The 26,403-nt window shown below is 46.6% G+C and overlaps 1 protein-coding gene across 1 annotated transcript in view; it reads right to left on the reverse strand.

Annotated features, from left to right (window-relative positions):
• The window catches only part of LOC149462256 (contactin-associated protein-like 5), a 577,382-nt gene that overhangs the window by 331,539 nt on the left and 219,440 nt on the right, over positions 1-26,403 (reverse strand). Inside the window, exons 5-6 of the mRNA XM_089677193.1 lie at positions 6,896-7,099; positions 1-161 (exon numbers count right to left, since the gene is read on the reverse strand). The exon at positions 1-161 is cut by the window's left edge and continues 24 nt beyond it. Coding sequence (XP_089533319.1) covers positions 1-161; positions 6,896-7,099 — 365 coding nt within the window. The remainder of the gene's footprint in view (positions 162-6,895; positions 7,100-26,403) is intronic.

A 26,403-nucleotide genomic window follows, 5' to 3' on the forward strand; every position in this document is an offset into this window, starting at 1 on the left:
AGACTCGCCCTTGGTGCGGAAATGTTGGGTGTATTTGTCCACTGTGAAGTTAACTTGTTTGTTGAATCGGTCGATCAAAACAGAATGCCAATGCTGGTCATCCAAGAGGCTTCCCAGAGTCACCACCGTGTGAGTGTTACCGAAACGCAGCTTGGCATCACCTGGAAGGAAAAAAAATGGGCAGTGTGAGATCATCTCAACCTTCTTCCAAAACCTTCCTTGTCCCAACAATATAAATTGTTTTTTTTTAATCACACAATAAAAGTATTGGAATGAATCGGGGCTGGGTGTCACTGTGAGACCTTTGGAGGGTTTGGAGGCACTGTGGGACGCTCTTGAAAGTTAGGGCACTATTGGGGGCCAGAGGCACTGTAGCAGACTGGAAAGTGCACTTTGATATTTTGGGTGGCACTATGGAAGCTTGAGTGGCACTATGGGAGCTCAGGGCACTCAGGGGGCTGGGGACACTACTGGGGGGGGGTTGAGGGACACTGCAGGCAATTGTAGGAGGTTGGGGGGTCTCTTAAAATTGGGAGGCATTGTGGTAGGCTAGGTGATCTACAGTTGGCTAAAGGCCAGGGAGGACAGAGGCACTGTGAGGGTTGTGGGCTTTAAAGGGACCTGGGGCACTGTGGGAGGTTGGAGGGGGCACTATGGGGGCTAAGGATTCTCAGGGGGCCTGGTACACTGTGGGAGGCTGGGGGCACTGCAAGGAATTATGGATGGTTGGAAGCACTATGAGAGCTGAATGGCATTGTGGCGGTTTAGGAGATCTGCAGCTGCCTGGAGGCCAGAAAGAAAAGAGACACTGTGGAGGTTGATGGCTCTCAGGGGGTCTAGGGTGGGTTGAGAGGCACTGTGGACAATTGCAGGAGATTAGAGCCACTATGAGAACTGGGAGGCACTGTGATAGATTAAGAGATTCGCAGCTGGCTGGAGGCTCAAGTGGAGGAAGGCATGGTGGGGGCTGAAGGCACTTAGGAGACCTGGGGACATTGTGGTCGGGTTGAAGAGCACTGAAGGAAATTATGGGAGGTTGGAGACAATATAGAAGCGGGGAAGTAAAGTTGATCCAAGGAATATCCGATTGCCTCTCGGGGGATCAAGATGGAATTTGTTTTCCCTGTAGGAGCAAATTGGATCATGCTTTGCTTGGGGGGGGGGGGTTGCCTTCCTCTGGATCAACTGTGGGTGTAGGATTATAACTTTTTTTTTTCTTTAATGGTCAAACTGGATGGACTTTTGTCTTTTTTTCAGCCAGACTGACTATGTAACTAAGGAAGGTTATGGGATCTGCAACTGGCTGGAGGCATTTCTGCCTTTGAATGATAGTCTCAGAAGGGTAGGAGTGGATGTCCATCTTCTGCTGTTCACTGTTCTTCTTGCTGGAGAAGAAACTGTACCTAAGGTCTTGCAGTGCAAGGAATTCCGAGTTCCAACCATTTGGTAGATCTGTGTTTCCACCGCCTTTCCAAATGCTTTCTGATTATTACCCCATAAGTGATAAAGGAAGCAGATCTAGCATGTCCTGTTCCTCTACCAAGATGGCAAACTCCACACAGGGGCCAGTACAGAACAAGACATGGTAAGTCAATAATGGGGGAAAGATAAGCTGCAGGGAGACCAAGGGGCTTGTCTTTTTTTTGGGTACAGTTTCCACAGTACAGGTTCTCTTTAAAAGTTTAAAAAAACTAAAACACATTGACAAAGTTAGATGGATCCGTCTCTGGATTAGTCTATAACTATCCATCTCCACAGTATGTAAATTGGTCAAATCCATTTCGGTTTTCAATTCTTACGGATCAATTGACTCACAAAAAATAGAAAAATTAGTTGTTTTCCGGTTGCGGATGTTTTTTCCTGGGTTTTTTTTTCTTTTTTTCTAGAAGGTTCAGCTGTTGTGTGGCGTTTTGTTGATAGATTTCTAGCATCAGATTCATAAGCGTCTACTTGATGCATACTTTGATGAAAGAGGAAAATAAGATGGGAAAATAGAAAAAGAAATAACAATTTGTGGCTGATATTGGAAAATGGGACAGCGGCAGTAAAGTGTTGCGTAAGTCGAAAATGACTTTTAACTTGTCGTTGCTGCAATTTTCACCCACAGAGATTTTTAAACTACAAAACGTTAATGTTGAAAAGGGAACAGAAAGCGAAAAGCGCTGTCGTCATGCTGGGGAAATAAGCTTTCTTTCATTTCCATAATTTAGAGCGAGATAGACAACAATAAAGAGGTGAAGATTCTGCTTTTTAGTACGTCGAACCATTGAAAGATCTTCCATGACACGCGGGCTGTATCAAACGTATTGCAAAAGTGGGGAGAACTTTTTCCTATTAACTTACATATGTTGGTAGAGTAACTCTTCCTCTATAGCAGGGGTGCCAAGCGCAATTTCATCAGCCGCATCAGCATATGGTGGCCCTCAAATGGCTGGTTGTATCTGTATGAATAGATGTCCAGAGCACCCCACCCTCCTTATACCAGATGTCAAAAGCCAACCCAACAGTAACTATTGTTACTGGCTGCCGGAGGGTCTGTTGAGGCTGACTGTTGAGAGACCTGTTCTTGTTGGTGGGGGATATATTGTCGCTGGGAGGGTCTTATGTTGCTTGGGGTCAATTGCAGCTGGGGGGGATCTTATGTTTCTGGGGAGATCTTATGTTACATAGTTACATAGTTAGTCTGGCTACAAAAAGACAAAAGTCCATCCAGTTCAACTATTAAAAAAAAAAAGTTATAATCCTACACCCACAGTTAATCCAGAGGAGGACAAAAAAAACCCAGCAAAGCACGATCCAATTTGCTCCTGCAGGGAAAAAGTTCCATTCTGATCCCCCGAGAGGCAATCGGATATTCCCTGGATCAACTTTCCCTATAAATGTTATATCCAGTTATATTCTGTGTATCCAAGAAAGAATCCAGGACTTTCCTACAGCAATCCACTGAGCTGGTCACAACCAACTCTTGAGGGAGTCTATTCCACATTCTCACAGCTCTTACTGTGAAGAAACCTTTCCATGTTTGGAGGTAACATTTATTTTCCTCCAGACGTAAAGAGCGCCCCCTTGTCCTCTGCGATGACCTCAGGGTGAATAAATACACCGAGTTCACTATATGAACCACTGATGTATTATACATGGAGATCATATCCCCCCTTATGTATTATACATGGAGATCATATCTCCCCTTATGTATTATACATGGAGATCATATCCCCCTTATGTATTATTCATGGAGATCATATCCCCCCTTATGTATTATACATGGAGATCACATCCCCCTTATGTATTATACATGGTGATCATATCCCTCCCTTATGTATTATACATGGAGATCATATCCCCCCTTATGTATTATACATGGAGATCATATCCCCCTTATGTATTATACATGGAGATCATATCCCCCCTTATGTATTATACATGGTGATCATATCCCCCCTTATGTATTATACATGGAGATCATATCCCCCCTTATGTATTATACATGGTGATCATATCCCCCTTATGTATTATACATGGTGATCATATCCCCCTTATGTATTATACATGGTGATCATATCCCCCCTTATGTATTATACATGGTGATCATATCCCCCCTTATGTATTATACATGGAGATCATATCCCCCCATTATGTATTATACATGGAGATCATATCCCCCCTTATGTATTATACATGGTGATCATATCCCCCTTATGTATTATACATGGAGATCATATCCCCCCTTATGTATTATACATGGAGATCATATCCCCCCTTATGTATTATACATGGTGATCATATCCCCCTTATGTATTATACATGGAGATCATATCCCCCCCTTATGTATTATACATGGAGATCATATCCCCCCCTTGTGTATTATACATGGTGATCATATCCCTCCCTTATGTATTATACATGGAGATCATATCCCCCTTATGTATTATACATGGAGATCATATCCCCTCTTATGTATTATACATGGAGATCATATCCCCTCTTATGTATTATACATGGAGATCATATCCCCCCCCCTTATGTATTATACATGGAGATCATATCCCCCTTATGTATTATACATGGAGATCATATCCCCTCTTATGTATTATACATGGAGATCATATCCCCCCTTATGTATTATACATGGAGATCATATCCCCCCCCCTTATGCATTATACATGGAGATCATATCCCCCTTATGTATTATACATGGAGATCATATCCCCTCTTATGTATTATACATGGAGATCATATCCCCCCCCCTTATGTATTATACATGGAGATCATATCCCCCCTTATGTACTATACATGGAGATCATATCCCCCCTTATGTATTATACATGGAGATCATATCCCCCCTTATGTATTATACATGGAGATCATATCCCCCCTTATGCATTATACATGGAGATCATATCCCCCTTATGTATTATATATGGAGATCATATCCCCCCTTATGTATTATACATGATGATCATATCCCCCCTTATGTATTATACATGGTGATCATATCCCCCCTTATGTATTATACATGGAGATCATATCCCCCCTTATGTATTATACATGATGATCATATCCCCCCTTATGTATTATACATGGAGATCATATCCCCCCTTATGTATTATACATGGAGATCATATCCCCCCTTATGTATTATACATGGAGAACATATCCCCCCTTATGTATTATACATGGAGATCATATCCCCCCTTATGTATTATACCTGGAGATCATATCCCCCTTATGTATTATACATGGAGATCATATCCCCCCTTATGTATTATACATGGAGATCATATCCCCCCTTATGTATTATACCTGGAGATCATATCCCCCTTATGTATTATACATGGAGATCATATCCCCCCTTATGTATTATACATGGAGATCATATCCCTCTCTTATGTATTATACATGGAGATCATATCCCCCTTTATGTATCATACATGGAGACAGGGGCGGACTGACAGCTCATGGGGCCCCCAAAAAAGGTGGGGGATATATTGTTGCTGGAGGTCTTATGTTGCTGGGAGAGGGATCTGGCTTCTGTTGCTGGCTGCTGGGAGATCTGTTATTGCTGGTAAGTAGTGGCATCCCTAGGGGGGTGCGGGCCGCACCAGGTGACAGCTGCCCCCGGGTTATTGGTAAAATGAATATCCTGTGAAGATATGTGTCCCCTGAAGCAACTGCGTCTGTGCCAGTTTCAGGCTGAAGAAGCCAATTGCCAATCTCCAACTTTAGCACAGAGCTGCCACAGTTAACCCCTTACAGGCTGCAAACCGCTGAAGCTGATCCCGCAAGATTAGTTAACCCCGTATAGGTTCAAGCTTCTTTGGCCTGAAACCAGCACATACACAGTTTCTTCAGAGGATACATATCTTCACGGGATACTCATTTTACCGCTACACCGGCACTGCACCTTCCTCTCTGGAGGGGTGACACCACGTGTGACCGCACCGGGTGACACCAACCCTAGGGACGCTTCTGCTGGTGAGAATCTATTGTTGCTAGGCTGGTATTTTGTTGATGGTGCTCTATTGTTGATGGGGGGGATCTATTGTTGATGGGAGTTGAGGGATCTTATGTTGATGGGGTTATTGTTCCTGGATGCATGGGATCTATTTTACTGTTTTTCTTATTATCATTAACACATTTCCTACAAATTACTTAGCACCACAAAATGATCCTTGGTTCTGTATTCTGTAAAAGGAGCAGTACTGGGAAGTGGGTAGGGTGTGTGTGATGGGAGTCACTTTGGGTGGGGGGCCCATGGAACCCAGCTCACTTTGGAGAGGTGGGGAGACCCCTGTCTCAGCTCCCCATATCCCTCTTATGTGTAAGTCACCCTGTGCCTGTTAGGGGTACAAGGTGATCTGTCCTAATATTGTGCAGACATGTGTAGGTGGGGTGGGGGTTGTGGATTGTTTGGTGTTGCATGGTTGCATCCCATTGTTCTATTGTGTGTCTTGCTTGGGAGCGAACTATTATGGGATGTAGGTGTTTATGTGTATTGGTTTGGTGGAAGTGTCTCCAGCAGCCCTCCCTCCTGATGGGACTGTCTGTTGGTGTGTCTCTTGTTATTAAAGGTAGATTGCCCCGCCCTGTGTCATTATGCAGGGGGGGGGGGTTGTTCCCTTGAGTGTATATATCTTGTATCTGTGTTAAAATAAACTAGTCTACCTTCTGGATTACTTCTTGTATGGTCTGCTGTGGTGTTTGTTGTCGGTGTTTCGGACAGGGAAGCGGTATTATAATGGAAGTACCCAAGTGCAGACTGGGCCTGTTCCGTTACAGGGTGGAACCAAGGGACGGTGCTCAGAGGTGAGTAGGGGGTGGAGACAGGGGGCGACTTGGAAAGGGGAAAGTACCTGCACCTTTATGTGTTTGTTGTGTTTGTTGTCGGTGTTTCGGACAGGGAAGCGGTATTATAACGGAAGTACCCAAGTGCAGACTGGGCCTGTTCCGTTACAGGGTGGAACCAAGGGACGGTGCTCAGAGGTGAGTAGGGGGTGGAGACAGGGGGCGACTTGGAAAGGGGAAAGTACCTGCACCTTTATGTGCCTATATCTTCTGTAAAATTCAGATTGAAATTTGCCTAACCCCAATTTCCAAATTTTCCTTTTCATGAGTAAGAAGATGACCATCATATTAAAGGATCAACAGGGAAACTAGAAAAGGAGTCAAGAGGGGGTCACTTCTGAGGAAAGGTCAAAGTTTGCATGAAACCTCCACTGCCCCAGGATTGTAACCGTTAAAGTGCACAAAACCAATATTTATTCATTTATTTTTGTTGGAATGTCTTTTTTAATTAATCTTTTCCATTGTTACGATGATGAGCATTAATAAAAAAAAAAAAAAAAAACTGGAATAGTAATTTTCAGAAACAAGTTAATTGGGGAAAAGCGCATACCTAGGTTAATGGAGAGAGACAATCTCCCTTTCTGTAGCTCCAGCGTTATATAATCCCCGCGTTGTCCTTCCCCGTGAAATAATACTCCATCACTCTGCATGCTCTTGAACTTCAGGGAGATGACATCTTTATATGTGGTCATCAGTTTCTGATTGAACCTGTAGAGGAGCGAGCTTCTGCCATCAAAGTCCGCCACGTCGGATTCTAGAGAGGAGACAAAAGAGGCAATTGACAGGATCTCGTGTAAGCAAACAAGCAAGGTCAACGATAATATCGCTTGCTATTGGCATCAACACAAGTAGCATCATTACGGCCAATACTGTCTACTTTTTCCTGAATTGAATCCCCTCCCGGTGATTCCTTTAAAGTATGACTCATTGGTGATACATTATGTGCCCTTGCCGGTTATGTTTGCCGGTGGAAAATGGGGGGAGTAGATGGCTTCCTATTTTTAACTAAATCATATTATTAAACCCCAGGGAGTTTAAACTGCTATACAAGTTCTAAAGTTCATCAGCATAGTGGCCCATAACACCGGCAACCCACCACAAACTACAATGCCTTACTGTAGCAAAAAGGTCTCCAAATTGGTAGCCTGAGGGATATCTTGACAACATGTGTAGTATAAGAAGCAGGGGCGGACTGACCATTTGGAAACTCGGGCACTGCCCGAGGGCCCGGGGTCAGTAGGGGGCCCCATGAAATGCCCCTGGTACCTTTTTCATAGGCTTTTTTGAGTTTGGGCAAGGACACAGGGGCCCCATGATCCCCTATTGCCTGGGGGCCCCATGAGTTGTCAGTCCACCCCTGATAAGAAGAACCACTTTTCTCAAAAAGGACCTACTACGAGGGGCTTTCAAGTCAAACCGGGACTTCTGAGTTTATATAATAAAAGAACAAATTTCAAGGAGTGGAAGCTGCGTTTATTTTTCGACATCCTCCCCTGCTACATTTACACAGCATTTATCTAATGCCTGCAAAGCTTCGGCATAGAAAGATTTGTCAGGATGCCTGAACCATCCTAGGACAGCCAGCTTCACTTTGTCATCATTGTGTTCACCACAGGGGCGGACTGAAAACTCATGGGGCCCCCAGGCAATAGGGGACCATGGGGCCCCTGTGTCCTTGCCCACACTCAAACCACACTCAAAAAAGCCTATGAAAAAGGTACTAGGGGCATCTCATGGGGCCCCTTTCTGACCCCGGGCCCTCGGGCAGTGCCCGAGTTCCCAAATGGTCAGTCCACCCGTGGTTCACCGTTTCCACATAAAGATTTGTCTGTTGTGCGATTTCACGACAGGTTATGCGTCGGTGATCCAGGATCAGGAGTTCCACACACTGAATGTTCACAGGAACGACTGCTGTGGGATCCACCACAGCCGCGATCGTCAGGGCCATCTTTGAAATGTTTCAACCACTCAAACGTCTTACCACGGCTGTGCGTCTCATCACCGTACTGTGCTTGAAGTCTTCTGTAGATACCAGGGGCGGACTGACCATTTGGGAACTCGGGCACTGCCCACGGGCCCGAGGTCAGTAGGGGACCCCATGATGGTACCTTTCATAGGCTTTTTTGGGTGTGGTTTAAGTGTGGACAAGGACACAGGGGCCCCATGATCCCCTATTGCCCGGGGGCCCCATGAATTGTCAGTCCTCCCCTGGTAGATACCTGCGGGTTTTACGTCTTCGTTCACAAGAAAGGTCATCACCACATGCTGTTCCATGCACGCAATAACACTGTTGTCTGCCATCTTGATTAATGGTCTCTGGACTGGCCCACGACATGTGCCCCGCCTATCAGTAATAGGACACTCTTGCCACTTACTATGCTGGCATCCCTTTTTATACCTGGAAAATTAAAAGTCCCGGTTTGGCTTGAACACCCCTCGTATAAACGTCTTTAGGTTTTGCACTTGTATGGCCCTTATGGACGAGGGTCGTTATTGCATTTCTGGTAGGACATACATGGAAGTGAGTTGGCACAAATTAAATGCCCACTGCTAGGGCCATAATCCCACTTGGAGGGGGAAGGGAAGATGGAGGAGAGGACCACTGATGTGTCTGGCAGAAGATCTACGAGGGTACCAGGGTAGTTGTCACTTCAAGGCAAGCCTTCAGAGTAGAGCAGACGTTAGTCTCCAACGTCACATGTAAATACAGGCACATATGAAGTCTATGAAGTTCTCCAGGACTGGTGTGCATGAGCTGCGGGTGAAGAGGTCTAAGTCCCATGTCCATAGCCAGCTGGAAGATGGAACAGGACCAGAACACGTGATACGCAGGTGGAACGCAGCGTTCAACAGTCTGCACTCCTACCTCTTTATTCGAGGGGGGGACTGACCATTCGGTTACTCGGGCACTGCCCAAGGGCCCAGGGTCAGTAGGGGGCCCCATGAGATGTCCCTTGTACCTTTCATAGGCTTTTTTGGGTGTTGTTTGAGAGTGGGTGAGGACACAGGGGCCCCATGGTCCCCTATTGCCCGGGGGCACCATGAGTTGTCAGTCCGCCCCTGGTCTTTATTCACATTTCTGGTAGGAGCCTATTGAATCAGTAATGGCTTTATCAAGAATTATACTGAAGTAATACCTATAGGGGAGAATTCATGAAGGGTTTTGTGGACACCCTTCTAGAATCCCAATTATAATTCAAATTGTGTGGCGCTCACAAGAAAATCGATCGACATACATCCATTGATCGACTGGTGCTCAGTGTTTACAAACAGCTTTAGGCTGCTTTCACACCGGTTTCTTCTGCTTTTGCATTTTAAAAAGCGGAAGGAAAACACATGACCATTGAATCCTATGGAACTCTTCACACTGGTCAGTTGCGGGTCCATTGTGTTTTTTGAAGTCCTGTTTGCTGCATGCTTGGTCCGGTAAAAAAGAAAAATCAACTGAAAACGCAGCCCTCCATTGCAATGAATGGAAATTGGATCAAAAATGCATCAAAAACGCAATGCAGCTGTGGAAGATGCCAAGTTCACAGAATTGCATGACGGGAAATCCCATTATATTCAACGGTGCCTTTCTAATCAATGGGACTTTGGAAAAGGTTTCCCGGTGGACTTCAATGCATTTTTAGCCCCATAGACTATGTTATCTCACAGAAGTCGCATCACCATAGATAAGAAGCATTGCTATGCGACTTTGATGAATTTATTTTAACCCTTACCTCTCCTCCCTGGTCATTCGTCATCCATTGATTTTGTTACAGCTGCAATTTTGGAGCCTTCCATGGATCATTCTTTTGATCGATCCTTACTTCGATCAATACTTTCTTTGATTGATCATTCAATCCTTCCTTCCTTTGATCAATCGATCCATCGATCAAACCTTCCATCGATTGATCCTTCCTTCGATAAATCGATCCATCGATCAATCCTTCCATTGATTGATCTTTCCTTTGAGGAAAGGATTGATTATTTGAAGGAAGGGTCAATCAATCAATGGAAGAAAGGATCGATCAATCGATCAAAAGATTGAACGACTGATTGATCGAACGAAGGGTCAATCAATCGAAGGAAGGAAGAGTTAATTAAAGGAAGGATCAAATGATCGAAGGGAGGATCAATCAATTGACAGAAGGGATGTCAGATAAAGGAAGGGTTGATCAATCGAAGGCTCGATTGGTGGAAGGAAGGATGAAAACCTTTTCATTGTGAACCTAGCCTTAGGCAGCAAGGAGGAGAGGTAAGGGTTAAAAAAACACTAATACTGCTCACCCTGGAATTGACCTCCATATACAAAGAGGGTGGTCAAACAAGCAATAAAGAGTAAGGTTCCTTGTTTCCACCCATATTTTTTTTCCAGGAAAAATACATTCACAGCAATCGCTCATCTGAGCCAGGTCAGCGAACGTGATGACGTCACCTCCGTCACACCGCCCTTACGCAATATGACCCCAGGTGAAGACTTCTTCAGAGGGTAGTGGGTGTATTCTTTGTGAATCACGATCCCCCTGAGGAAGTCAAGTGTGTAGTGATGAAAAGAATCAGGGCAGGGCCTTGGATGACATCATGACGCTCTACTGTGCTAACAAAGGTGGCTATCAAATTGGAAGTAGCGGCAGTATTGCACAGGATCTCCGTTTTCTCTGGACGTTCATGTTGTTTACAATTGGTGTGATTGGGCGCCTGCTAAAAGTGAGTGCAAATTTTATATGTTAGGAATACAAAATAAAAGGTTTTAAGGATAAAGGACTACGTTATGTCTGTTTGTTTGAGGTGGAGTGGCTGATGGGAGGAGACTAACAGAAGTTGTGGAGATTGTTCCGAGCCCACATAGGAGATCCCTATGGTCCATTAAGGGACAAAAGGCGTGTATTGACCAAACATTAAATTGTGAGGTCATGTACTTGAGGTGAGCAGACATCTGGTGGTGTTTCCCAGCATGGAACTGGATTGAGCACTTGAGGTTTTCACAGCATAAGATTCTCATTCGCTGAAGACAAAGGACTTTTCTAAGAACATTTTATTCTATTTTATCCTTTTTGATGTTTTGTGGTTATGACACTGGTATTGATGTCTTAACCCCTCGCCTACAGGGCACTTATACCCCCTTCCCCCCCAGGCCAGTTTTCAGCTCTCAGCGCTGTCGCACTTTGAATGACAATTGCGCGGTCATGCAACACTGTACCCATATGAAATTTTTTGCATTTTTTTGAGACAGATGGAGCTTTATTTTGGTGGTGTTTAATCACCTCAGGGTTTTTTTATTTTTTGCTAAACAAACCTAAAACAACTGAACATTTTGAAAATATAAAATGTTTTTTCTTAGTTTTTGTTATAACATTTTGTAAATAAGTGATTTTTCTCCTTCACTGATGTGCACTAATGAGGCTGCAGTGATGGGCACTGATAGGCTGCACTGATGGGCACTGATGAGGAGGCACTAGTAGGTGGCACAAATGGGCATTGACAGGCATCACTGATGGGCACTGAAAGGCAGCACTCATATATGGTACTGATAGGTGGCACTGATAGCCGGCACTAACTGGCACTGATAGGTGACACTGACTGGCACTGTTAGGTGGCACTGATAGGCAGCACTGATGAGCACTGGTAGCCAGCACTGACTGGCACTGATAGGCGGCACCGACTGGCACTGATAGGCAGCACTGACAGACACTGATAGGTCGCACTGACTGGCACTGATAGGCGGCACTGACTGGCATTTATAAGCAGCACTGACTGGCAGCACTGATAGGTGGCACTGACTGGCACTGATAGGTGACAATGAAAGGCAGCTCAGATGGGCACTGATATGTGGCATTGATGTGCACTGGTAGGCACTGATATGTGGCATTGACGTGGCACTGATGGGCACCAACAGGTGGCACTGATGGGCAATGACAGGTGGTACTGATGGGCAATGACAGGTGGTACTGATGGGCAATGACAGGTGGCACTGATGGGCACCAACAGGTGGCACTGATGGGCAATGACAGGTGGTACTGATGGGCAATGACAGGTGGCACTTCTGGGGCCACACTGATCAGGGTACACCGATCATCAGTGCCATGATGATCTGTGTAGATATCCCCTCCGCGGAATGCCAATTACCGTCTCTCCTCTCCTCTGTCAGCGTGACAGCTCTTGAGGAGAGAAATGCCGATAACCGGCATTTCCCTATTTGCATGCAATCAGCTGTGATTGGAAACAGCTGATCACATGACCGAGCCAACATCTTCGGCTCTTTCCATTGATCGGTGATCCATTGTGTCCGAGGGACATAGCACACCGCCGATCGCCGCGCTGCATGCTCCTGGAGCCGCTCCTGCGCTGTTAGAGTGGGGGGACGTCATATGACATCCTATCAGAACGAGAGAACTACCTTGCGCCCGTCATTACCTTATATGGTGGGCGGGAGCCGGTTAATACACACCAAGTGCTGCATTAATTGATTGTTTATTGGTTTATTCTGTGTTGCAGTTTTCATAAATCGCTGACTTTCGTCATATACACTCCTCAAAAAAATGAAAGGAAGACTTTGAAAACCCATCGGACCTCAATGGGGACAAATCTCCTGCTGGATCTCTATACGGACATGGACGGGGTGATGTGTGGGGAACATAAGGACACCCCATCGTTTGATGGAAATGAAAATGATCGACCTACAGAGGACTGAATTTAAAGACACCCCAAAAATCAAAGTGAAAAAATGATGCAGCAGGGGAGTCCATTTTGGTGAAATGTCAATGCAGCAACTCAGAATGGTCCTCAGTAGTTTGTATGGCCCCCACGTGCTTGTGTGCATGCCTGACAACGTCGGGGGAGGCTCCTAAAGAGACGACGGATGTCCTAGGTATTCCTTGCCAGATCTGGACCAGGGCATCACTGAGTTCCTGGACAGTCTGAGGTCCAACCTGGCGTCGTCGGATCGACCGAAACATAACATCCCTGAGGAGTTCTATTGGATTTAGGTCAGGCGAGCGTGGGGCCATTCAATGGTATTAATTCCTTCATCCTCCAGGAACGGCCTGCATACTCTCCCCACATGAGGCCGGGTATTATCATGCACCAGGAGGAACCCAGGACCCACTGCACCAGCGTAGGGTCTGACAATGGGTCCAAGGATTTCATCTCAATACCTAATGGCACTCAGGGGGCCATTGTCTAGCCTGTAGAGGTCTGTACGTCCCCCCATGGATATGCCTCCCCAGACCATCACTGACCCACCACCAAAACAGTCATGGTGCACCATGTTACATGCAGCAGAACGTTCTCCATGGCTTCTCCAGACTCTTTCATGTCTGTCACATGTGCTCAGGGTGAACCTGCTCTCATCTGTGAAAAGCACAGGGTGCCAGTGGTGGACCTACCAATTCTGGGGTTCAATGGCAAATACCAATCCAGCTCTATGGTGCCGAGCAGTGAGCACAGGGCCCACTAGAGGACGTCGGGCCCTCAGGTCACCCTCATGAAGTCTGTTTCTGATTGTTTGGTGAGAGACATTCACACCAGAGGCCTGCAGGAGGTCATTTTGTAGGACTCTTGCAGGGCTCCTCCTGTTCCTCCTTGCACAAAGGAGCAGATACCGGTCCTGCTGATGGGTTAATGACCCTCTACGGCCCTGTCCAGCTCTCCTAGAGTAACTGCCTGTCTCCTGGAATCTCCTCCATGCTCTTGAGACTGTGCTGGGAGACACAGCAAACCTTCTGGCAATGGCAGGTATTGATGTGCCATCCTGGAGGAGTTGGACTGCCTGTACAACCTCTGTAGGGTCCAGGTATGGCCTCATACTACCAGTAGTGACACTGACCCTAGCCAAATGCAAAACTAGTGAAAAACAGTCAGAAGAGATGAGTAGGAAAAAAATGTCAGTGGCCTCCACCTGTAAAACCATTCCTGTTTTGGGGGTCATATCATTGTTGCCCATCTAGTGTACCTGTTGTTAATTTCATTAATATCAAAGCAGCTGAAACTGAATAACAACCCCCTCTGCTACTTACCTGACCAGATCCATATCCCAGGAGGTACATGGACTTGATGCTAGACTCTGATTATAAAGGGTTCCTTTCATTTTTTGAGTAGTGTATATATATTTATGTATTTATTTATTTTATTTTTAATGGACTTGATGCTAGACTCCGATTAGAAAGTGTTCCTTTCATTTTTTGGAGCAGTGTGTTTGTTTTCCTTTGCGATTTGTTAAAAGAACAATCGGTCCAGCTCCTTCCTTGTCCTTCTACACAATCAGATGACTTAAATCCAGAAAAAAAAAAAGGTGTCTCAGCACATCCGCCTGGATAGCTTAACGTGTCACTTTTAATTCTCGTCTCGGCAAAATATAACAGACAACCAGTCCGCGTTAAAGACGCGTTTTGACCTAACAAGGTCTTCTTCCCACCAATCAGACGAGGTAAGCAATCTTCCTATCAAAGCGGGATATGCTACAGCTGATTGTCTGACACGCTTTAGCAGGAACTGCCGGGGCCTTTTAAGTACTGCAAGAAAACGAGAAGAGAACGGAGTGTCCCGACTCCGACTACGTCGCGGTTATTTGAACTGCGTGCCGGCGTATTTATAGTTTATGTAAAGCCAAGAACGCAAATGTACTCGGTAGTCAGATCTCCAGACTGAACACAGCTTCACTATTTCAATATTTTGATCTGGTGATCCTGCCAGTGACACACTTCCTGTCTGAGGATGACAACGCTCACCTACCACAATGTATTAATGGAGAAGAAGTGTGGTCACCCTCGATTGGGGGGGGGGGGGGTGGCACTACAGAACACCTCCCCTTCTCCTCATTTCTATTAAATAGATGAATGTTCAGTAGTTCAAACAATGAACTAGGCAGTGCTAATAATACTGCTTGAAACAACACTCCAAAGAGCTCACTAGATTTGTGGCAGGATCAACAGGTTTGTTTTCCAATTATCAAACAGATACAGTATAACAAAATATTTTTAATGGTATATTTACAGAAGAATTCCAGGTAAGGATATTTTTACATAGTTACAATGTTGCAGCTTGGCCTTTTCTTCTCAGGGAATAGGTGTAGGTACTTCCCCCTTCCAAGTCACCCCCTGTCTCCACCCCTACCCACCTCCGAGTACTGTCTCTTGTCTCCACCCCTTATCCACCTCTGAGCACCATCTCATCTCCACCCCTTATCCACCTCTGAGCACCATCTCATCTCCACCCCTTACCCACCTCTGGGCACCATTGCTTGGTTCCACCCGCTACCCACCTCTGAGCACCGTCCCTTGTCTCTACGCCCTACCCACCTCCGAACACTGTCTCTTGTCTCCACCCCTTATCCACCTCTGAGCACCATCTCATGTCTCCACCCCTTACCCACCTCTGGGCACCATTGCTTGGTTCCACCCCTTATCCACCTCTGAGCACCATTGCTTGGTTCCACCCCTTACCCACCTCTGAGCACCATTACTTGGTTCCACCCCTTATCCACCTCTGAGCACCATCTCTTGTCTCCACCCCTTATCCACCTCTGAGCACCATCTCTTGTCTCCACCCCTTATCCACCTCTGAGCACCATCTCTTGTCTCCACCCCTTATCCACCTCTGAGCACCATCTCTTGTCTCCACCCCTTCCCCACCTCTGAGCACCATCTCTTGTCTCCACCCCGTATCCACCTCTGAGCACCATCTCTTGTCTCCACCCCGTATCCACCTCTGAGTACCATCCCTTGTCTCTACGCCATACTCACCTCCATACACTGTCCCTTGGTTCCACCCCCTACCCACCTCCAAGAACTTGGTTGTACCCCCTACACACCTCCAAGCACGATCCCTTGTCTCCACCCCTTACCCACCTCCGAGCACCGTCCCTTGTCTCCACCCCTTACCCACCTCCGAGCACCGTCCCTTGTCTCCACCTGTTATCCAAATCTGAGCACCGTCTCTTTGTTTCACCCCCTACCCAACTCCGAGCACTGTCCCTTGTCTCCACTCACTACCCACCTCCAAGCACAGTCCCTTGTCTCTACTGTCTACCCACCTCTGAGCACTGTCCCTTGGTTCCACTCCTACCGACCTCTGAGCACCATCCCTTGTCTCCACCCCCTACCCACCTCCGTGCAACGTCCCTTGTCTCTACCCGTTACCCACCTCTGAGCACCGTCTCTTTGTTCCACCCCCTACCAAACTCCGTGCACCGTCTCTTGTTCCACCCCCTACCCACCTCCAAGAACCACACCTTATCTCCACCCGTTACCCCTACTCTCTACCCACTTCCGAGCACCGTCCCTTGGTTCCACCCCCTACCCACTTCCAAGCCCCATCCCTTGGTTCCACCCCCTACCCACTTCCATGCCCCATCCCTTGGTTCCAACCCCTACCCACTTCCAAGCCCCATCCCTTGGTTCCACTCCCACCCCCGAGCACTGTCCCTTGTCTCCACCCCTACCTACCTCCAAGCACCGTCCCTTGTCTCCACCCCTACCCATCTCCAAGCACCGTCCCTTGTCTCCACCCCCTACCCACCTCCAAGCACCGTCCCTTGTCTCCACCCCCTACCCACCTTTGAGCACTGTCCCTTGTCTCCACCCCCTACCCACCTCCAAGCACCGTCCCTTGTCTCCACCCCCTACCCACCTTTGAGCACCGTCCCTTGTCTCCACCCCCTACCCACCTCCAAGCACCGTCCCTTGTCTCCACTCCCGCAACATTTTGTGTTGCTAAGTAATTTATATAGAATTTGTAAATGATAAAAAGCAAAAGCAATAAAATAGATCCTCTGCAGCAAGCAAGAATAGACCCCCCAGCAGCAAGAGATCTTCGCAACAACCCCTGCAACAATAGCTCCACTCTAGCAACAACAACCCCCAGCAACAATAGATCCACCCTAGCAACAATAGAACCTACAGCAACAATAGAACTCCCAGTAGCAAACATTGAAAGACCCTCCAGCAGCCAGCAACAATAGACCCCTCCCTCAATGGTAGATGCCCACCCTAGCAACAAAAGACCCCCAGCAACAATAGATCCACCCTAGCAACAATAGACCCCCTATCAACAATAGATCTACCTTAGCAACAATAGACCCCCCCAGCAACAATAGAACTCCCAGTAGCCAAGATCGATAGACCCTCCAGCAACAGACCCCTCCCTCAACAGTAGATCTGTCAGAGGAACAATTGACCCCCCCAGCAACAAAGGACTCCCCAAGTAATATAAGACACCCCCTAGCAACAATATACCTTTCCCAGAAACAACAGATCCCCCCAATGGCAAAAGATAAAAGATCCCCCAACAACCAGCATCAATAGATCCTCCAGCACACCTTGTCATTACATACATTCAGTGCTAGAGGTGTGTTCCCCCACTTTCCAACTGGAAAAAAAAGTCCTGCATGTAACTATGCATATACCATACCTGTGGAAGCTGGAAATCACCGAAGTAGACACTGCTACTACACCGCTACTGCACTGCTACTACACCGCTACTACACCGCTACTACACCGCTACTACACCGCTACTGCACTGCTACTACACCGCTACTACACCGCTACTACATTGCTACTGCACTGCTACTTCACCGCTACCACACCGCTACTACACCGCCACTATATTGCTACTACACCGCTACTACATTGCTACTACACCGCTACTGCACTGCTACTACACCGCTACTAAACCGCTACTACACCTCTACTACACCGCTACTACACCGCTACTACAGCGCTACTACACCTCTACTACACCGCTACTACACCGCTTCTACACCGCTACTACACCGCTACTACACCGCTACTACACCGCTTCTACACCGCTACTGCACTGCTACTACACCGCTACTACACCGCTACTGCACTGCTACTACACCGCTACTGCACTGCTACTACACCGCTACTAAACCGCTACTACACCTCTACTACACCTCTACTACACCGCTACTACAGCGCTACTACACCTCTACTACACCGCTACTACACCGCTTCTACACTGCTACTACACCGCTTCTACACCGTTACTACACCGCTACTACAGCGCTACTACACCTCTACTACACCGCTACTACACCGCTTCTACACCGCTACTACACCGCTACTACACCGCTACTACACCGCTACTACACCGCTTCTACACCGCTTCTACACCGCTACTACACCGCTACTACACCGCTACTACACCGCTACTACACTGCTACTACCCTGCTACTACACCGATTGCCTATTATCACTATGTGTTGCCATTTAGTGGCCTCATGCAATTTTAAGCCCGGGTTCACACTGAAGCGGTGAGGAATTTGCAGTGTTTTCTGTGTGAATTCCGCACCACATCAGAATCGCACCCCATTCATGGGAACTGCTGCGGGTGTGTATGTTAAGTTTACAACACCCCAAAATCGGTCCACAAAATGCGGTGCGATGTGCAGAATCGGATCACATGGGTGTGAATACCCGTGCGATCTGATTCTAGTGCGGAGCCAAAAAACGTGCGGGTGCGGTGCGTATAGAGCCATACAAAATCACTGGCACAGGTGTCCCCATTTATCATCACTAGCACAGGTGTCCCCATTTACCATCACTAGCACAGGTGTCCCCATTTACCATCACTAGCACAGGTGTCCCCATTTACCATCACCTATCGTTTGGGTAAAAACTGCAAAATGTTTGACTTCCCATAACTTGACAACGGTCACCGGGACAATCAACGATAAAGGTAAATCTGCCCGGCAACACAGACAGCAGCAAAAATCCTGCGAGGGTTCTACTCTTTCCTTACTCTGTATGAAAATAAAAAATAAATATAAAAAACAATTATTTGTATATTTACTTTAACCCCTTCCTGTCCGGACACTTTCACCCCCTTCCAGTCCAGACACTTTCACCCCTTCCAGTCCGGACACTTTCACCCCTTCCAGTCCGGACACTTTCACCCCCTTCCAGTCCAGACACTTTCCCCCCCTTCCAGTCCGGACACTTTCACCCTCTTCCAGTCCGGACACTTTCACATCCTTCCAGTCCGGACACTTTCACCCCCTTCCAGTCCAGACACTTTCCTCCCTTCCAGTCCGAACACTTTCACCCCCTTCCAGTCCGAACACTTTCACCCCCTTCCAGTCCGGACACTTTCACCCCCTTCCAGTCCAGACACTTTCACCCCCTTCCAGTCCAGACACTTTCACCCCCTTCCAGTCCGGACACTTTCCCCCCCTTCCAGTCCGGACACTTTCCCCCCTTCCAGTCCAGACACTTTCACCCCCCTTCCAGTCTGGACACTTTCCCCCCCTTCCAGTCCGGACACTTTCACCCCCTTCCAGTCCGGACACTTTCACCCCCTTCCAGTCCGGACACTTTCACCCCCTTCCAGTCCGGACACTTTCACCCCCTTCCAGTCCGGACACTTTCCCCCCCTTCCAGTCCAGACACTTTCCCCCCTTCCCGTCCGGACACTTTCCCCCTTCCCGTCCGGACACTTTCACCCCCTTCCAGTCCGGACACTTCCCCCCCTTCCAGTCCAGGCCAATTTTCAGCTTTCAGCGCCGTCGCACTTTGAATGACAATTACGCGGTCATGCAACACTGTACCCATATGAATTTTTTAGCATTTTTTTGTGACAGATACAACTTTATTTTGGAATTTATTTTTTTTGCTATATAAATGAAAAAGTCCAAAAATTTTTACAAAAAGTGTTTTTCTTATCAAATTTTGCAAATAAATAGTCTTTCTTCATTAATCTTGGCCAAAATTTATTCGGTTATCTTTTTAGTAAAAAAAATACAAAAAACAAATTGGTTTATAATTTATATAATTAAAAAAAAATACAATTTTTATTTTAGTTATATTTTTATATTATTATTTATGTTTTGTTTGTTTATTTTTTTTAACATACTGTCACCCTAGCAGTTCAGTGTTACCATGGTGACACTGTACTACTTGTGGGGGGTGATGACATTTTTTTTTTTTTTTACACTGATTGCATTTACACCCATAAAGGCTGCAAAAGCAATCATTTCTCCTTCTCCCTGGCTGCATTCTTGCAGCCATTGAGAAATACTGTGTGAGCTGTGATTGGTCACAGCTTGTCACATGGTACAAGGCTGTTGTGAATAGCCCTGTACCATGTGACCTCGGTGATCATTCACAGATTTCACACGTAGTAAGCAATGATGTCAGAAGTGACATCTTGCTTACCACTCTGCATGTGATCACTGACTGGCCAATCAGTGATCACATGATCGGGACCTCACACAGAGGTCCCGTACAGTGATCGGTGTTCTGGATCGCGGTGCCGCGTGCTCTCAGGTTGCCGTTTATGTACGTGGACCGGATGGGAAGTGTTAAGGAAAACAATTAATGAGATGTCCACATATCAGTAAAAAAAAGTTGCTGTCATCAAGGACTGTTTTTTTGTCACGTAGCTCCTGAAAGCAAACCGATTTTCCTTGTGGAAGAGAATGATGATAATTCGGTGGCGGCAGAAGTTCCGGAGAGGTCCATCTGGGGAAGCAGCCTTGAAGGGCCACTTGGAGGCTCGGCACACCAGGTGCAGACAAGGCAGCATATGCCGGCCTCTCATAAGTTACCAGTTTGGAAAAATGAGCAGACTTGGTCGGCTGCCTCCATTGACTCCGCCATATGTTATTATGGGTTGTTTGTGTCTCCGTGAATCTTTACACTACAAACTGAAGTCCTTCCTTCACCAGACATTTTATACCATTGATCTGTTTTAAAGCTCCAGCCAGAATTACTTTTTACATGTCTATACACACTATATTGCCAACAGTATTGGCCCCGCCCTCCCAACCATGTGATTCAGGTGTTCCTAGGGGCGGACTGACCATTTGGAAACTCGGGCACTGCCCGAGGGCCTGGGGTCAGTAGGAAGCCCCATGAGATGCCCCTGGTACCTTTTTCATAGGCTTTTTTGAGTTTGGGTAAGGATACAGGGGCCCCATGATCCCCTTCCGCCCCTGGGTGTTCCAATCCCCTCCAAGCCCCATGATCCCCTTCCACCCCTGGGTGTTCCAACCCCCTCCATGGCCACAGGTGTATACAATCAAGCCCCTAGGCATGCAGGCGGCTTCTACAAACATTGGAGAAAGAATGGGTCGCTCTCAGGAGCTCCGTGACTCCAAGCGTGGTCCCGTGATAGGTGGCCACCTGGGCAATAAGTCCATCCGTGACATTTCCTGGCTACTAAATATTCCACGCTCAACTGTTAGTGGGATTATACCAAAGTGGAAGCAACTGGGAACAACAGCCACTCAGCCACCAAGTGGTAGGCCACGTCACATGACAGGGCGGGGTCAGCGCATGCTGAAGCGCATAGTGCTCAGAAGTCACCAACTGTCTGCAGAGTCAATAGCTAAAGACCTCCAAACTTGGTGTGGCCTTCAGATGAGCCCAACCACAGTGTGTAGAGAGCTTCATGGAATGGGTTTCCATGGCCGAGCAGCTGCATCCAACCCGTCCATCACCAAGTGCAATGCAAAGCGTTGGATGCTGTGGTGTAAAGCATGCCGCCACTGGACACTAGAGCAGGAGTGACCAATCACGCTTCTCTGTCTGGCAATCTGATGGACGTGTCTGGGTTTGGCCAGGAGAACGGTACTTGCCTGACTGCATTGTGCCAAGTGTAAAGTTTGGTGGAGGGGGGATTATGGTGTGGGCAGGGGCGGACTGACAACTCATGGAGCCCCCGGGCAATAGGGGATCATGGGGCCCCTGTGTCCTCACCCACACTCAAACCACACCCAAAAAAGCCTACGAAAAGTACCAGGGGCATCTCATGGGGCCCTCTACTGACCCTGGGCCCTCGGGCAGTTCCCGAGTTCCCAAATGGTCAGGTTTGGGGTTGTTTTTCAGTGGTTGGGCTTGGCCCCCCTAGTTCCAGTGAAGGAAACTCTGGCAATCCAGTGGACGTGTCTGGGTTTGGTGCCCAGGGTTGTGTGGAAGAGGCCCCTACCCCAAAACGTGTTGAGGGCATGTTGTCTGGTACAGTTCAGGAGGGGGGGCGCTAGCTCACCCCCCCCCCCCTTCCTAGACTGCCAGGCCTGTGCTCGGATCAAGGGTCTGGTAGAAGTTTTAACCCCACGCTTTTTCCACCCATTTTTTGGGGGTGGGGTTTCCCTTAAAAGTCCTACCAGGCCTAAAGGCCCTGATATTTTAGAGGGAACTCCACACACTTAAGAAATAGAAAAAAAAATACTGTGGGGTCCCTCCAAACCTTTCTACCGGACCCAAAAATCTGGTACGGATTAGTTTTCGGATTAGTTTTACAGATCACTGTTTTTTTTTTGTTTCTTTTTTAAAAGAAAATGTCAGTCCTGCTGCAGCAGGTTCCAAACATTGTACAGATGTGCAAGTTTGAAGGTAGTTTAGAGGACCCCCCAAGAATGATATTTAACCACTTGACCTCCTGAGGATTTACCCCCCTTAATGACCACGCCTCTTTTTGCTACTCAGCGCTGCACTAATTCAACTGATAATTGCGCGGTCATGCAATGCTGCACCGAAACGAAATTTACGTCCTTTTTTTCACACAAATAGAGCTTTCTTTCGGTGGCATTTGATCACCTGTGCGCTTTTTATTTTTCACACTATAAACAAAAAAAGGCCAAAAATTTTGAAGAAAAACAATATTTTTTACTTTCAGCTATAAAAAATATATAGTAAACTCAAAGTTGGTTATATATTTAGGCCAAAATGTATTCTGCTCCATGTTTTTGGTAAAAAAAATCCCAATAAGTGTATATTGATTGCTTTGTGTGGAAGTTATAGCGTCTACAAACTATGGTATAGATACTGCAATTTACGCCATTTTTTTGCTATACAGCGCTGCGCTAGTTTAACGGACAATTGCGCGGTCATGCAATACGGTACATAAATGAAACTTACATCCTTTTTTTCCCACAAATTGAGCTTTCTTTCGGTGGTATTTGATCGCCTGTGCGGTTTTTATTTTTTGCGCTATAAAAAAAAAGGCTGACAATTTTGAGGAAAAAAAAACAATATTTTGGACTTTTTGCTATAAAACATGTCCAGTAAAAAATTTTTTAAATCAAATTTAGTCATAAATTTCTGCCAAAATGCATTCTGCGACATGTCTTTGCTAAAAAAAAATCCAATACGTGTAAATTAATTGGTTTACGTGAAAGTTATAGCGTCTACAAATGGTGGGAAAGATACTGGGATTTTTTTTTTTTATACTAATAATGGCGGCGATCAGCCACTTATGGCGGGACTGCGGGACTGCGGCAGACATTCTGACATTGGGGGGTACTGACTTGGGATCACTTACATCCTCAGTGACACTAATACAGTGAGCAGTGCAAAAAAAAAAAAACACTGACACTGTACTAATGGCACTGGGGAGGAAGGGGTTAACTTTATTTTTCAGGGAAGGGTTAACTGTGTGAGGGGGAGTGTTTTACTAGGGGGCGGGGTGTGTGTGCTGGACAGGCTGATCGGGAGAGAGAAACTCTTCTATCCCGATCAGCGTGTCCTGGAGCTGTCAGGGAACTGACAGAAAGCACAGCTACTGCAGCTGTGCTCTCTGTCAGTGATTGCCGCCGATCGCCGGAAGATAGCCGTTAAGGACCGGCTGTGACCCGGCGACTGACATCCGTGGCTGTGATCGGCGGGACAGGTAGGGCGGCGGCGCGCCTCGCGCACGCCCCTACCTGTTTACAAAACACACGTTTTAAAACGTGGTTTTGCCTGCCCGTGCTGCCCTGCTAACGTATTTATACAGTGGCTGGGCAGCATGTGGTTAAAGGAATTTTTCTTTTTTTTTTTTTTACTTTAAGCAATACATAACTACTGCCCCTTTAAAAACAGTATGTTTTGAATTTTGTTTTACTGTTTCATGTCCCTCAGGGAGTCCCCATACCTCTTTAATGGCCAATAACTTGCATATAAGCCTTCAAAATGGGCACTTTTGAATTTACGAGTCCCACAGACTCGAATTGAGTTTGAAGTTCGCGGTCAAACTTTCGTTAGGTTGGAATGTTGAACAGGGGGGGGTGTGGCCCATCAGGGGGGTGTTTGGCCCATCAGGTGGGTGTTTGGCCCATCAGGGGGGTGTTTGGCCCATCAGGGAGGTGTTTGGCCCATCAGGGAGGTGTTTGGCCCATCAGGGGGGTGTTTGGCCCATCAGGGGGGTGTTTGGCCCATCAGGGGGGTGTTTGGCCCATCACTGCAAACAATGAGACTAAGATGCACTCGAAATGATGTCTAAAGCGATAGAAACAGCAAATCATGGTGAGCCTGTGAGAACTGTAGCCTCCGTTTTCTGTTCTTAGCTGACAGGAGTGGCACCCGGTGTGGTCTTCTGCTGCTGTAGCCCATCTGCCTCAAGTTTAGATGTGATGTGCATTCAGAGATGGGGGGAGATGTGATGTGATGTGCATTCAGAGATGGGGGGAGATGTGATGTGATGGGGAGATGTGATGTGATGTGATGGGAGATGTGATGTGATGGGGGATGTGATGTGCAGGGGGAGATGTGATGTGATGGGGAGATGTGATGTGATGGGGGATGTGATGTGCAGGGGGAGATGTGATGTGATGGGGAGATGTGATGTGATGGGGGATGTGATGTGATGGGGAGATGTGATGTGATGGGAGATGTGATGTGAAAGGGGATGTGATGCAAAGGGAGGACTGTGATGTAAGGGGGGGGGGTGATGTGAGGGGAGATGTGATGTGATGGGGGATGTGATGTGAAGGGGGATGTGATGTGCAGGGGGAGATGTGATGTGAAGGGGGATGTCATGTAAAGGGGGACTGTGATGTAAAGGGGGGGGCGGCTGTGATTTGAAGGAGAGCTGTAATATGAAAGGGATATGTGATGTAAAGGGGGGGGGGACTGTAATGTGAAGGGGAGATGTGATGTGATGGGGATATGTGATGTGATGGGAGATGTGATGTGAAGGGGGATGTGATGTGCAGGAGGATGTGATGCAAAGGGAGGACTGTGATGTAAGGGGGGGGTGTGATGTGAGGGGAGCTGTGATGTGAAGGGGGTGTGCTGTAAAGGGAGGACTGTAGTGTGATGTAATGTAAAGGGGGGGCTTCAACACATCTGACACAGATCACCCCTTCCTGCTCACCCTGTGACTTGCTACAAAGCTAGAATATTGCAATCTGAGAATCTGGTGAAGGGATCGAGGAAATGCTTCTTTTTGCTGCAGCAGACCGATGACATCATCTCAGCCTAGGAAAGTCCCGAGATTGGAGCTCATAGATCGATATTATTGATAACAAGTGTAGTTTAAAGAGAAATGAATCCTTTTGCTGTATATTGTGGCATATGAGCAATTTATTCAGGCCGACCGAGAGCGATTTTTAACAAGTAAAAAGGAAAAGAACCGAAATGTGTGCTCCTCTAATGGACAGAACGGTTTTCCTTTAATCTTCGTACAATGGGCTAAGACTCTGATATTGTGTACACAATACAAATATTAATGGGGCTTAGTGCCACAATGTCATCTTTGCACGTTTTAAAGCATCAAAGGAGAAATTCAACATCCCAGCCACTAATGTGGAAATCTTTCCCGTGTGATGTGGATAAGCGGAGACATGACGAACCCGCATAGCGATCCTCCGTACAGATGGTGATACTTCCACCTGCTTCACATCCCATTGATCCTACCATCAGGAATGACACTGATGCATTAACTAAAAGAAAACACATTTCATTTATGCATCATTATGTGGCAGCTTGATGTACATCAGTGAGCGATCGCCCGCAAATCTGACTCAGATCAAGACTAGAAACGTCTACATAACGAACACAAAACATCCTGAAAGATACATATAAATATTTATGCCTCCGTGAGTTCTGATTTATATGCCATGCTATAAAAAGGCAAAATAAAAAATGATTATCAGTGTCACAGCATTAAAAGGAATGTAAAGTGCTTTCATGGTTACTTTATTTCTGCATTATTTAAAAAAAAAAAAAATATATATATATATATATATGTATACACTGAATATATATATACGTACACATACACATACACACATACTGAATATATATATATATATGGAATATATAAACTGAACAAAAATATATATATATATACGTA

Source organism: Staurois parvus, unplaced genomic scaffold, assembly GCF_062004578.1.
Source record: "Staurois parvus isolate SC_StPar_1 unplaced genomic scaffold, SC_StPar_1.0 ptg000179l, whole genome shotgun sequence".
Lineage (NCBI taxonomy): Eukaryota > Metazoa > Chordata > Amphibia > Anura > Ranidae > Staurois > Staurois parvus.